The sequence below is a fragment of the Myotis nattereri genome, assembly GCF_964212035.1.
Source record: "Myotis nattereri genome assembly, chromosome: 1".
Taxonomy (NCBI): Eukaryota; Metazoa; Chordata; class Mammalia; order Chiroptera; family Vespertilionidae; genus Myotis; species Myotis nattereri.
Window position 1 is genome coordinate 40,757,355 of NC_138075.1, and position 15,164 is coordinate 40,772,518.

General features: G+C 42.1%; 2 protein-coding genes across 2 annotated transcripts in view; one reads left to right on the top strand and one right to left on the bottom strand.

Moving 5' to 3' along the window:
- GPR137C (G protein-coupled receptor 137C) overlaps nt 1-10,410 on the bottom strand; it is a 54,552-nt gene extending 44,142 nt beyond the window's left edge. Inside the window, exon 1 of the mRNA XM_081113232.1 lies at nt 9,824-10,410. Coding sequence (XP_080969358.1) covers nt 9,824-10,276 — 453 coding nt within the window. The 5' untranslated portion in view covers nt 10,277-10,410. The remainder of the gene's footprint in view (nt 1-9,823) is intronic.
- A 322-nt stretch (nt 10,411-10,732) lies between these two features.
- Nucleotides 10,733-15,164, top strand: part of TXNDC16 (thioredoxin domain containing 16) — a 93,475-nt gene continuing 89,043 nt past the window's right edge. Inside the window, exon 1 of the mRNA XM_081113230.1 lies at nt 10,733-11,096. The gene's annotated coding sequence lies outside the window, so the exon portion shown is untranslated. The remainder of the gene's footprint in view (nt 11,097-15,164) is intronic.

The following is a 15,164-nucleotide window of genomic DNA, read 5'->3' on the forward strand; positions in this document are numbered from 1 at the left end:
CTTTGACAATTTGATTACAATGTGTTGTGGGGTGTATTTCTTTGGTTTCCTCTTTTTCGTATCCTTTGACTTCTTGGATCTGGATGTACATTTAATACCCCAGATCTGGGAAGTTTTGGGCCATTATTTCTTTGAATAAGTTTTTTGGTTCTTTCTCATCTGACTGTAATTCAATGTGGATATTACTCTTCTTTATGGTATACCATAAGTTCCTTCAGTTTTGTTCATTTCTTTTCTTTTTGCTCTTCTGACTGAATTATTTCCAATAACTTGTCTTTGAGTTTATTGATCCTTTCTTGTTTGATCTGCTGATAAACAGTTCAAGTGAATTTTTCACTTGTTTTTGTGATCTTCAGGTCCACGATTTATGTTTTTGTACTTTCCATCTCTGCTGAGATTCTCATACTTTGTTGAAATTGTTCATGTTTTATTGAACACATTAGAGTAAAATCTCAAATAACTTTGTTGGTAATATCTTCTCCATTTGGTTGTTTAAAAATAATTTGTCTTTGGTATTTTGAGGTGTTACTTTAATGTGTTCATTTTTATTGAGCCTGACTTAAATTTTTTGGGCTTTCTGAATCTGAAACTTGGTGTTTATAAATGTGGGCAATCTTTAAGTCATTATTTTTTTTTTAATAATTCCACTGAAATTCCAATTAGAATAATTATTTTCCATTTTTTATTCATCTGGGCTGTATTCTGGGTAATTTTTTTCCCCCTCAGATCTCCTAGTTCATTCATTTTTCTAAACTGTTTAATCTGTTGTTTAACCATCCATTTCAGTTTCTAACTTTATGTATATCATTTTAAAAAAATGATTTATTTCCAAATGTGCTTAGTTGGTTTTGATTATTTCTTGATCATATATCAATATTGTTTAATTCCTTAATTCACATAAATGAATAACTTATACTATGTTATTTGTTAATTCTGACATCTTCAATCTTAGTACGTAAGATTCCTCAGTGTAATTTTTCATTTTGAGCTTATGTTCCTTGGAATTTTATCTGTTAGGACTCTGGGTTTTATGTATATTCCCCAAAAGACAACTTGCATTTGCTCTTTCCAGGTGCTTGAGGTTGCTATTGAACCAAGGTAACAAACCACATTTTTCAAGTGTTTCCCTCCTCCCCGTCTCTTTCTAAAGTCACAGAAGGGGTGTGAATTCAGGCTTCAAATGTGTATAAGAATAAGCTTTATGAATTCTCAGGGAAGACTTTTATTGCCCCAATTTGTATCTCCTTCACTCAGAGCCAAGGCAGAGATAGGCACAAACCCCAGGCACAACCTCGGAGGACCTGCTTATTTCCCCCCTAATCCACTGAAGATGCACATTTTGATTTTTCTGGCAGTAAGCTGGAGGGATTGAGGTCTCTGATTAGAACTCACTACAAGTTATTGCCTCCAATGTCACTTCCCCATACTACCAACACATAAAATTAAAATCCAGGCTTTAGGCTAGCAGGAAGTAGCTAAACAGCTAATAACATCTGTGTGGTGCTTATTCATTCTACATTCACTTCTTCTTTTGTGGCTTCTTGCCACTGAGGAATTTTCTTACTTATCAGCTCAATCATTCATTGAAAAAGATTAAATACTCTCTGCAGCATCTTAAAGCATTTCTCTGAATCTTTGTTCAGTGTGATGGCTCTGGTTTCTACTTTTATTAACTACGACATGAGGGTTATATGCAGAGTATGAAGGGGGAAGAAAAGATTTCTGGAGAGTGAAAAACGCTTGATGTGGTAGAAAATGGGAAAGCAAGTTAAATAAAGAAGCATTAAATCCTATATAATCCTATATAATAAAGGGGTAATATGAAATTGATCATCATGCTCTGGCACAAGATGGCTGCCCTGTGGGATCGGGCCTAAACCGGCTGTCGGACATCCCCTGAGGGTTCCCAGATTGGAGAGGGTGCAGGCTAGGCTGAGGGACATCGCCCCCCACCCCCCGTGCATGAATTTCATGCACCGGGCCTCTAATAATAAATAAAGAATGGATGGTATCCAGGAAAGTTCACTGAAAGAGATCACTTGATAAGACTTTATAGCCTTGGCTATACAGGAGTCTCATATCTGATACATATTACCATATAACCTTGGACAAGTTATACCCCATTTACCGAATTTCTACCTATGTCATGGGGACTGTAAAGACAAGTGTCATTAAGTGTTTTTGAAAATATTAAATTACACAAAATGTAAAACATGTAATCATTTCTTTTGCCATAGAATTGTTTCTCAAACTCTTGTCTCACAGATGATCTTAGGAAAAATAGAATCAACTTAACAGGTAAAGCAGTGTAGGAGATTCAGACAAAAACAGTTTATAATTGCAATAACAGATAAAATCCAACATTGAACTAAACCACTATTTCAGTAAATAGTAACTGACTCATGATGTGAGACGTATTTGTTTTACAGGCTCCTCTATTTAACAGAATTTGTTGAAACCAAATTAGGAAAGCCCTAATTACTATGGGCCATTTGCCATGACATAAAAATAATTTTGCAAAGCACAATTCTGTTATATAAAGTAGTGTCATTAGGATTTATCCACAATAATAAAAATTAAATTTAATTAAACCAAGATAATCTAAGAGAATCTTTGCATTTGTACTGTAGGCAATCTTTTAGACAAAAAAGTATAAAGATCCTAGAAAGTACATAAATAATTTTCCTCAAATGTTCATCAAAATTGAGTTAATCCCCAAATTCTAGATGGCTAAATACTTTATAGATTTTAGCCTTTTCAAGACTGTCTCTCAATAACATATATCCCATTGGTCTAGCTGCTATGAGATAAAAATATGATAAAATAACTTCTTATCCTTAAAGGACTTTTCATTTTAGTTGTTGAAAACACTTTTGTGAGAAATCATGGGACATTTTAACAAAACCAAAGTACTGATAAGTTAAACTGCATGTTATCTGACATACCACCAATATTTGGAAGAATACATCTATTGTCAGGGACAAAGATAGCATCCATAAATGTAGAAGTTAAAAGTTGAATTTAATTTTCCTATCTGTTTTGGTGTTGTGATTAAGTCACTGTGTTTTACTCTGATTAACCATCTGGCATTCATGTTACAAAATTGCAAGAAAAAACCTGTCAATATGGGTCTTGAAGATGAACTCATTGATTTTGGCATGCATTACAGTACTCCAAAGGTAGTATACTATCAACTCTCCTTTTAAGTCTTCTTGTTCCAATGGCAAATAGCATCCATTTTATCAGATACAGTAGTCCCCCTTATGTAGTTTCATTTATCTGTCGTCAACTATGGTTGGAATATATTAAATGGAAAATTCCAGAAATAAACAACTCATAAGTCTTAAATTGTGCGGATAGCGTGATGAAATCTCATGCCATCCCCCTCTATTTTGCCTAGGATGTGAATTATCTCTTTGTCTAATGCAGCGATTTTCAACCTTTTTCATCTCATGGCACATAAACTAATTACTAAAGTCTGCGGCACACCAAAAAATAGATTCTTTTTCTGATCTGACAAAAAAAAAAAAAAAAGGTATAATTTTGATTCATTCACATCGGATGGCTATTTTGTGTTGGCTGTTTATCATTTTTTTATTTGACAATTTAAGGGAAAAAGAGGTCAGTGCCCCTGACCAAATAATCAGGTGTCACATGTTTTAAAAATTCTTGCAGTACAATGATTGCAAATATCTGGTTTAGTGTATTCATGCTACCTGCTCCTTAGTCACTGAATAGCCATCTTGGTTATCAGACCAATGTGGCAGGACCACGGTGCCTGTGTTCAAGTAACTCTTATTTTACTAATAATGGCCCCAAAGCCCAAGTGTAGTGACGCTGGCAATTTGGATATGCCAAAGAGAGGCTGTAAAGTGCTTCCTTTAAGTGAAAAGGCATGTATGTACCAGAAAAAACATAGTACATATAGGGTTTGGTACTATCCATGGTTTCATCCACTTGGGGGGTCTTGGAATGTATCCCTGCAGATAAGAGGAGGAGACTGTAATCTGTTTTAACAACTAACATCCTCTGTGCTAAAAGTACAAGAGTGTGAATCTTTTACTGGTAAGGTACCAGGTGTACCAGTTAATAATGCGGATTTTTTTTTCAATAGATGGAGTTACACATATGTTGATATATATGCGACTTGATATGTATGTTATTTTGTTGTATTGACGGCAAGCTTCAAAACTACATATGTCAAATTTTCTGAAGGTGTTAACATCATAGATATTTTTACACTTAAAAATGTCAAATTTCGTGCCCAAAAAAGAGCATTTGCAGGAAGTTTTAATTCATTACTTTATTTTGAAGAATGCTATTTTGAAGTTATCGTATACTTCGGGAAGCTTATGGTGAACATGCTCCATCTCAAAATACTTGTGAACGCTGGTTTAAATGCTTTAAAAGTGATGATTTCAATGTGAAAGACAAAGAACGTCCGGGTGAACCGAAAAAGGTAGAAGACCAACAATTACAAGCATTATTGGATGAAGATGCGTGGCAAACTCAAAAACAACTTGCAGAAAGATTAAACGTTGCTCAGCAAACAATTTCCATAGTTTACAAGCAATGGGAAAGATTTTAAAAGAAGAAAAATGGGTGCCACATCAACTGAACAAAAGACAAATGGAAAACCGAAAAGTCATCAGTAAAATGTTGCTTCAATGGCACGAAAGAAAGTCTTTTTTGCATTGAATTGTGACTAGTGATGAAAAGTAAATTTATTTTGAGAATCTCAAATGCACAAAATCATGGGTTGATCCAGGTCAACCATCAACATCGACTGCAAGGCCAAATCACTTCGGAAAGAAGACAATGCTCTGCGTTTGGTGGGATCAGGAAGGTGTGGTGTATTATGAACTTTGAACTTCTAAAAACAGGTGAAACCATTAATATTGATCGCTACTGACAAAAATAATCAATTTGAACCATGTTTTGATCGTGAAATGACCAGAATCTGCCAGAAGACACGGCAAAGTAATTTTGCTTTATGATAATGCACCATCACACACTTCAAAACCAGTTAAAGACACGATAAAAGTCTTGCCTGGGAAGTATTAACCCACCCGCCATATTCCCCAGACCTTGCTCCTTCAGATTACCACTTGTTTCGATCCATGGCACACACACTTTCTAAGCAGCACTTCAAAATGTACAAAGAAGTGGAAAATTGGGTCTCTGAATGGTTTGCCTCAAAACAAGAAAAGTTCTGTTGGGACAGTATCTACAAATTACCTGAAAAATGGGAGAAATGTGTAGCTAGTGATGGACATTACTTTGAATAAAGCACCTTTGATATTTCTCTTGAAATTATCGTGTTTTCTTTGATTACAAAATCTGCATTATTAACTGGTACACCTGGTAAATGTTCTACTGATCATGCCAGAAAAAGTTTAATAGGTGTTTTTAGATGAGTGTACAGATTTTGTTTTACAACTATCTGTCTTCTGGAGTTTAAGTATAATGAGTTGAAAAGTCTAATTATTTCAGGAAGTGCTACTTCCTTTTTTCTCAATTCTATTCAAGTGTAGTCAGCAAAAGAAAATGTGGTCCAGGCAGTCTTAACTTTTTGAAAATGTAATGAGCTCTAGAAGAGCCACCAAAATATGTTCAAAGTAGTAACGATTGTTTCACTAACTCTATTTTGACACTGCCCAGTCATTCTTTGTAATTAAGTCTTTAAAGTTAGAATGTTTTTAATTAGTGAGAAGTGGATACAACAAATGCTTTAAAGAGATCAGCAGTAAAGTAAAACTGGTATTTAATATGACAGAAGTGAAGACAGAGTGATTCGGTCATCAAGAAGCACACCTATTCAAAATAGCTATAGGGCCTTTTGGTTAAAAAAAAAAAAAGCAAATATGCCTGGTCTATGTGGCTCAGTGATTGAACATCGACTTATGAATCAGGAGGTCATAGTTCAATTTCTGATCAGGGCACATGCCTGGGTTGAGGGCTTGATTCCCAGTGGGGGCGTGCAGGAGGCAGGCAATCAATCATTCTCTAATCATCAATGTTTCTATGTCTCTCTCCCTCTCCCTTCCTCTCTGAAATAAATTAAAAAATATATTACAAAGAAAATCAAATATCAGTTGTTTTGTCACCATCCAGACTTTCTCTATTACTCTGCTCACTCAGAATATGAAGAGCTCACTGGGAAAGCTTCATTAATTCAGAACAATCAATGGGAAGAGTACTTTCAGTTCCTTGAAATTGATAAAAAAAATCTGAATTCAAATTTTTTTTTAAATACAGATGCTTCTAGATTTTTTCCTAATGAATAGGGAAATTACTTCTGGTTAAGATACCTCTTTTTAAACAGGTGGAAAATGTGTTCTTTTAAGTAATGTGTCACAAAATTGTTAATCCTATATAATAAAAGGCTACTATGCAAATCGACCAAATGGCAGAATGACCAGTCACTATGATGCATACTGATCACTAGGGGTCAGACGCTCAATGCAGGAGCTGCCAGATACCCTGAGCCAGGTGCATGGCTGGCGTGCGCAGCAGCAAAGGCAGGAGCCTCTCCTGCCTCTGTGGCAGTGCTAAGGATGTCAGACTGACAGCTTAGGCCCGCTCCCCATGGGAGCTTAAGCTGTCAGTCAGACATCCTCCAAGGGCTCCTGGACTGTGAGAGGGCACAGGCTGGGCTGAGAGACAACCCCCTCCCATGTGCATGGATTTTGTGCACCAGGCCTCTAGTTTTATTATAAAAAGACAAGCACAGACAACCTACACTCTTAAAAGACACTACAAAAGGAAAAAGCTTTAGTCCAGCTTTTTTCCAAATTATATTTCCAAATACAAAAATTGTATATAATTTTCCAAATTATATTTCGAGGTTAATAGAGTTTTATTGCTTTTTAAAAAGTACACCACACTAACAAGATTCATTAAACAGGAAGACTTTTAGACATTTAAGTTCTTCCTCACTAGCTGGGAATATCAGAAAAAAAAAATTCTTAAAAACCTAGTTATTGTGTATTATGTGTAGAAGCATACTTTTTGAATTTTGAACTTTAAATTATACTGTTATAGAGTTTAGCCACTTTGTGTTTACGTCAGGGTGGAAGGCGTGACTGGGAGAGAGCACAAGGGAACCACAGGGAACCTCTGGGCACTGGAAATACTGTATATTTTAATCTGGTGGTGGTAACATGAGTGTGTCCATATGTGAAATTTTATCTAGCTTTGTACATTAAAATTTTTATTTTATTCTTAAACTAGAGGCCCGATGCACGAAGATTCATGCAAGAATGGGCCTTCCTTCCCCTGGCTGCCGGCACCACCTTTGCTCTGGCCAGGAGCCGCCTTTCTGCCTTCCCACACTGCCCAGAGGCCCAGAGCGGCTGGGCTGGTGCAGTATGCCTGTGTCGTCGCCATGGCAATGATGCAAGCGTCCCGCCCCACCCCCAGCTGCTTTGCACCTGCATATGCAAATTAACCTGCCATATTTGTTGGGTTAATTTGCATACTCACTTCTGATTGGTGGGCATCCAAAGGTACAGTCAATTTGCATATTTCTCTTTTATTAGTGATTTTATTTTGACAGGACATTTGTTTGTTTTTTTGTGTGTGGTTTTGTCAATCCTAACCCAAGGATATTTTTCCATTGATTTTGTTTGTTTTTAGAAAGAGTAGGAGGGAGGGGGAGAGACAGAGAAACATCGATGAAAGAGAGACACAGCAATAGATGTAAGAGAGCATGGCAATCAGTTGCCTCCCACACCTGGGGCCAGGGATTGAGCCTGCAACTGAAGTGCAAACCCTTGACTGAAATCAAACTTGCGACCCTTCAGTCTGTGGGCCCAACACTTTGTCCACTGAGCCAAACTACCTAGGGCTTAAAATTTTTAAAAAAATTGATTTTAGAGAGAGGGCGAGACAAACATCCATTTGTTGTTCCACTTATTTATGCATTCATTGGTTGATTCTTGTATTGCCCTGACCTGGGATTGAACCTGCAACCTTAGGGTATTGGGACAATGCTCTAACCAACTGAGTTACCCAGGCAAGGCTAGACCTAGCTATACATTTAAGATTTGTCCACTTTATATATGATGTCACAAGAAAAAAGTAAAAAAAAAGTGTTTATCTCCTTTATGAAATGCCTACCAACTATTTTGCAGTGGATCATTAATATAATTTTATAAGTCAAAATGTATAGTGGAAAATAATTTATCTGATGCTCACGGCATAAGGACTGCTAATCACATATAGGTAGATTAACTATATCTAAAGCTGGATTAAAGCTTCAGTGAAGAAAGGTCACTGGTATTGTATCAGAAATGGTGTCAGGAAGAATAAAATGTATCAGTTTAACTGCAAAGGAGAGAAATAATTAAAGTTCAAATAACAACTAGAAGATCAAAACATCATCAAATAAGTGACATGACTATGGCATGATTTGATTTATGATTACCCATGCTTTTTACTGTTTGGTTGTTAGTCATTGTATTGCTTGGACTTCCAAAGGGGGAGGGGGGGTGGAAAGGAAAAGAATGAAAGTTAATGTTTTGTTACTTATTTTCAACTATTGCTTTTAGCGTGCTAAAAAGCTGAAGTTAGGACTGGATTTAAAAATTATGCATTCTACTTTCTATCTACTATGGGAGAAAAGAGTTGGTTTATGCATGCAAGAAATATAATCACTGATTCTGCATCAAATGTTTTTACTTTTGCTGATAACTAGTTAATTCTCATCACCTCCAACGCCTTTGAGAGGATTAGCTGCATAGACCAATATTGTTCTATGTCAGTATTAAGTATATGATGTCACCTTGCTTCCTCCCCTCCTCAAGCTATTTTTTTTTTTCAGGATGGGGAGGGGGGCCTTTTCGACAATTCTCAAAATTCTGTGGCTTAAATACCACTAGCTGACACACATGATTGACAACCTTACACTCCCAAACCTGTTTGAAATGGGTCAAATACCTAAGCTCCCCAGAACAATGCAATCCAACCAGTAATTCCCCATAAAAGAGAAAGGGGGTGTGATTAGCTCCCAGCTATTAAACAAGTTATTGCAACAACAGTTTGGTGGTTTGTTTCTGCAATAGGCACAGATTCAGCTAGTATTTTCTCTTAATTAGCTCCAAAAAAAAAAAAAAAAAGAGAGAGAGAGACTAGGCTGCAAGAGGTAGGAAAAATAGCCAAAGCATGAAGCAACTGGGGCAAACATGAAGGGCTTGATGGAGGTCTTCCTATTGACCCCAGGCATTGGTGATTGATCATTAACCCTGCTGGGGAACGATCGAACGGGATTTGTGCGAGGCTCATCGAGCCACAGGAAAGGAGATGCAGGAGGGAATATAAGCTTCTAATAAAAGAAACGCAGCAACAATAGCAGAGGCACAGCTCTGCCTGGTGACGTAATGGCTGGCAGCAGTCCAGCCTCGGCAGAGCTGCTGCTACCTCAGCATCCAGCCCCTCTCGGCGCAGTCCGGCTTCGGCGGCGCTGCCGGGGGCTGCTACTTCGGGCGATGCCACCCCCCCTTACCTTCGAGGGCTAGAACCCCGAACAAAGGGTCGTCCTGCTGTCTTAAGTTGGGAGAACACACACTCGTACTCCCTCCGCCGCCCCCCCCCCCGCCCCCCCAGCCCCTCCGCAACCCAGTCAATCAGCTGCTCAAGTTTAGGGAGAGCACACCCGCGCGCCCTCCAGGCGTGCCTCAGTTTCCCCAGACTGGTCTCGGGTCCGCATCTCATCGCCGCCCCCCCCGCCCCCGCCCCGTCCCTAGTCAGAGTTGCTCGCGGGGGTTGGGGGTGGGGGGGGCGCTCGCCCGGCCGGCCCCGCGCGCCGGTCCTCCCGCCTTACCTCCGCCAGGTAGAGGTTGAGGAGACAGAGCGTGGAGAACTGGAGGCAGGAGGGGAAGCAGTAGAGCAGCCAGTGGGGGAAGAAGTGCAGGCGGGCGGGCGGCCGGAGCAGAGGCAGGGAGCCGCTCAGCGAGAAGGCGGCGGAGAAGAGGGTGGTCCTGAGCGCTGCCCACAGGAGGCAGAGGAAGAGGCAGAGGCTCTGGTAACTCAGCCGCCGCTCGCGGTACAGCAGCAGCCGCCACAGCTGCAGGTAGGCAAAGGCGAAGAGCGCGGCGTAGAGCAGGGCGTGCAGGACGCTCAGCGCCAACTGCACCGAGCCCGGCACCGCGGCGCCCGAGGCGGCCGCGACGGCGCCTTCCCCTCCGCCGCCCTGGCCCGGCGTCGAGGGCTCGCGGGCGGCCACCGGAGCGGCGGCAGCGGCGGCGACCACGGGACCCGGCACGGACACCCTCATGAGGGGGCTGGAGGGAGGGCGAGGGCGCGCGGGAAGGAAGGGGCCGGGCTCGGGGCTGCCGTCGAGGGGGAGAAGGATGGGTGCCTCACCCCCCCCACCCACCCTAACCTCCAACCCCAGGAAGCGCCGTGACAGGACCCGGAGCCCCGCGCCGAGCAGCCGCGGCTCCCCCGACCCCGCCTCCTCTCCCCGCCCCCCCGGGGGTCTCGGCTCCTCCTGCTGCGGATCCGCTCGGTCGCTGCAAAAAACAACTCTCGGCTGGAGACAATCAGCTGAGAAACCCGAGCATTTGAGGCGCTCGCTCCGCACCTTGGGCTCGCGCCGATTGGGCCAGGCGGGCACGCCCCCAGCGCGCCGAGCTCGGACGCCCACGGGCCGCAGGACCCGTCGCTCCGGGGATCCAAGCTCTGATTGGACGCCCGCGCTCTCCGCCTTCTCCCCCTCCGCGCACTCCCCACCCACGCTGCCGATTGGCCCAGCAACTGCACGGCCGGTTCGCACCGGCGGGAGGACTCGGTGGTCGCCCGCCACCTGGGGCGGGTCTCGCTCCGCCCTCCGTGCTTCCCATTGGTTGGAGAGGTCTCACGTCGGGAGCACGAGGAGGGGGAGGAGCCTCCGGGATTGTGTGTTTTATGTGTGTGTGTGAGTGTGTGTGTGTGTGTTTGCCTGCCCCGCAGGCCCATTGCACTGAGCGGTGGCGGCTGTGGGCGCTGCACTCTCGCAAGTGGGCGTAGCGAGCGCGTCTGCGGGACGAGCAGGGCGAGGACCCGCCTTCTGCTTCTCCTTCGCCGGGCGCGAGCCGGCGGCCGCGCGCAGGCAGGTAGGTGACCGCGCGGGTCCTCCAGGCCAGGGCTCTGGGCTCTGCCTGCAGGAATGGGGGTTCACCCAGGCGGCTCTCCCCCAGCAAGGGCCACCCCGCTGAGCTCGGGTTTGGCTTAGAAGGGGCCTCCCCGGGGTTCTGAGGAGGGGCATTTTGCTTCCTTCCTACCCGGCTCGAGCGGCGGGGAAAACCTGAGCCCTGTAGGGGGAGCGGGAATGGAATGAGGCGAAGGGGGAACCCCGTTCTAAGTAAGGCTCGTTCCTCCCTCGGGAGCCGCCCTTAGAGAAGAGTGGTATGAGGATGAGATGGAGGACCCAGCAGTGTGAAAAGGGGGGACGTGGCCCTTTGAAACTTAGAATGTAGACAGATGCTCTGGGCATAAGTTTAGGGAAAAGGCAGAAATAGAACTCCGTGTCTCATATGGATTCTAGAGGAAGAAGCGGAATGGCCTGTGCGCCCTCAATTCCACATGCATTCCTCAAACCTTCGTCCTGTCTGTGGTAAACCAGAGACACAAAACAAATGTTCTGTGACTGCTGTAAATGAGTGAGGAATGAATAAATCTCCCAGCGTGTATTGGCTGACACATACCATTTCTTGACTTCTTCTTCTTTCTTTTCTTTATTTTTTTTGGTGATTGCTAATAAAATGAGCCGAATAGTGTATTATGAAGAGAAAATAATTTGTATTCTTCTTAGAATGAGCGGCACTCCACAAATTCAGTATCTGAAAGGTACTGGCAATATTTACTGACGCAGCCAAGACCCAGCCTTTCCTGTTTCACTATCCTTCGCTCTAATGCTTTGCCCAGGAAGAGTGTTGCTACCTTCTTTCCTAGCTAGTGATCCACAGAGAACTTTAAAGTCTGTTTTGTACCCCAGGCAACGGATGCTGGTGTGTTTTGGGTTCTATCTCTATCACCCCTTTATCTCTATCTCTATCTCTATCTCTATCTCTATCTCTATCTCTATCTCTATCTCTATCTATCTCCATCTCCATCTCCATCTCCATCTCCATCTCCATCTCCATCTATAGATCTATCTATTTATCTATCTAATTGATTTCAGAGAGGAAGGGAGAGAGAGAGAGAGATAGAAACATCAGTGATGAGAGAGAATAATTGATTGGCTGCCTCCTTCAGCCCTCTACTGGGGACGGAGCCCACAGCCCAGGCATGTGCCCAGATGGGAATCCTACCTGGACTTCCTGGTTCATAGGTTGCGGGGTGGGGGCTGTATTGGATTCTTTCTAGCTGTGCTGACACACTGATAGATGTGTGGGCCTAGCGCTGTTACGTGGTATCTCACAGGTGGCACAGTCAGCCGAGCAGTTGTGCAGTGCAGCCTACAGTCGGGTACAACTTGCTGTAAAGAAGTTCACAGGCCTGATCCGACAACGCTTTTGCGAAGGATCGCATGTTTATTGGAGTGTAAGAAATTAACCTAATGGATTCCTAGAGCATGTGGTGAGGGCGGTACAGTTCTACTTGAGAGGGGACAGTGCTCGATGGCAACAGTGAGTTAACTGATTGCGGTTATGTGCTGTAGCACATAAATTAAGCATGAATTCAGAGTTATGGGATTTGAGTCACTTGTCAAAATCAGGGGACCCTCTTGTTCTCTGGCATGGCCTGTTTTTTGTATCTTTTGTAATCAACGAGGTGCAAATTTTAGGCCATGAATACAATTTCGCTATGAAGGTTTTTTCTTTTTCTCCTATATTATCTACTTAAAATGATACTTAACACCTGGATAGTACCCATACTAGTTTTAGGTCTTTGATTGTAAGACTTTTTATTCTAGTGTCATTGCAACTCTGGATACCCTCCTCTTTAAAAAATATATATTTTTATTGATTTTAGAGAGAAAGGGAGAGGGAGAGAGATATACTGAGAGGGAATCATTGATTGGCTGCCTCCTACAGGGATAGAGCTAGCAACCTGTGGATACCCTCCTCTTTTCTCCTTTTTTTAGGTGTATGTGTGCTAGGGGGTAGGGATGGAGATAAAGAATTTTGCTCCAATTATCTTGAAATGGCTGTAAAGTAGAGAGATGTTGACAATGCTGATTCCTTTGGTTCTTAAACGATAAGTTGTGATGAGATCTAATCAGCATTTTATTTGAGGCTGGTTCAATGAGCAGGTTCTGTTCTACAGTAGCAGCATTAAACCTTAAGTAAGCTAATTTTTGACAAAATACTCTTACAGGAACTTTGTAAGCATTAAGTACCCCATTTGTTGCAAAATATCAAACATGTCTTTTTCCCAGAGAATGATGCCCACAGATCTTGGTATAATTTGCTTAATGTTTACAGTTGTCAATTTCTTCTTTTTGTTCAGAGGGAAACCGTTACTTTTTTTGGTTAATTGAAAGGGAAATTTAGGCCTATAAAAGACAAATGAATCAGTGGCCTTCTAGAAAAGCTTGTTGCTAGATATTTTAAAACTGGAAATGTGTCCAAATGCACAATGGTTGGATATTGTTCTAGGAGGGCAGATTCCTTTAGCACAATGGTCTCTCAAACATTTAAAGCTGAACCGTTTGCCGAGTACTATGTGTGGGACCCAATTTCAAAATGGGATTGTTCTGACTGGAGAGGGCCACCAGCTGCTCCACCTGTCTACAGAACACATGAAGGTGAATCTTTGCCCCCTTCCCTCACTAGCAGGAATATCAGTGTTTTTCCCTTGAGGTACATTGTCCTCATTTCCCTCCGGGGGCTCTTTCAATATTTTGGTGCCAAACAAAAACTTTTGTTGCCCTTAGCATTTTATTTGCAGATGTGTGAAATTTCAATAAAAGCTTCTAAACATTTACACTCAATTTCTATGTTGATCTCATTATTATAGACCAGTAACAGATAGTTCATATGCTGACACATGCTCTAGAGCAGTGGTTCCAAACTCTTTTATGGCCATGTCCCACCTAAACATCTCTAAAACCCTGATGCTCCCCCTGTGACATATACTTCTTATTATTCAAAAAGCAAACTTTCCTGGAGGAAGCCTGAAAGGCCATTAACTTGGTCTAAACAAGCTTCCCAAAGAACATGGCATCCATGAAAGAAAAAACATAAAAGAATGAAAGGACAGTTGAAGTACTGAGGAAGAAGTCACTAAGAAATTATTTAGAAAATGATAATACAAAGTGATATGAAAAAATAGCAAATAAAGTTTCAAAACATATAATAGAGAACTAAAATGCATAAATATGTCACAATATATATTTATGTACTGTAAATGAGGCCCTTAGGAGCATAAGAAATGCAAAAAATTCACTGTTAATAACTCATTCTCGATTGCCCCCCTTAAAAATCAAATTGCCCCTGTGTGGGGCATGTGCCCCATGTTGGGAACCACTGTTCTAGAGCATAGTTCTCCATGGTCATTGGCTTTGCCCTGCAGGAGGTCCCTTTCATTTTTATTATCCTTGACCACACACATCTGAAGTTGGCTTTGGAGGTTATGAGCTCTTCCCATGGCTGAGCAGTTTTTTTCATCTTACCGCCTGACCCCACAAAGGTGGGGACTAAAGGATTATTTTAAGGTTTGAATCACTAGTCTCTTGGATGGTGGTTCTTCTTTGAGTACTTTTCTTTTAATATTTCATTAGGTACAACCAACAGCAACTCTCACATAGTTCTCATCTTCCCGTCTTCTAGCCTCTTCTATTAAGGTATAAATACAGCCATTAGCCCCCTAGATACATTCTCATAAATTCATTAGGTATGTGCCACTTCCAAATTATTGTAGTGACAATTTCATCAAATGTTTTGTTACTCCTTAATGTGGATCATTTGCTGAGCTCCTGTCCCTGATAAGTTTCCTTGGGGGAAAAAAGAAAAAGCTTCCTTGTTGCTTGATCCCTGATCCAGTATTTTGGAGTTCTTGTTATGGCAGCATCTCACTTCTAGTTTGTATATCAATGAAGATAAATTAGATTGTTCTGCAATAATAAGTCCTAAAATCTCAGTGGCTTAAGACAACAAGGTTTGTTTCTTCCTATGACACATGCTCATTGCATGTCAGTTGTGGGTTCTCTTTGTTGTGTTCATTCTGGGACCGATGCT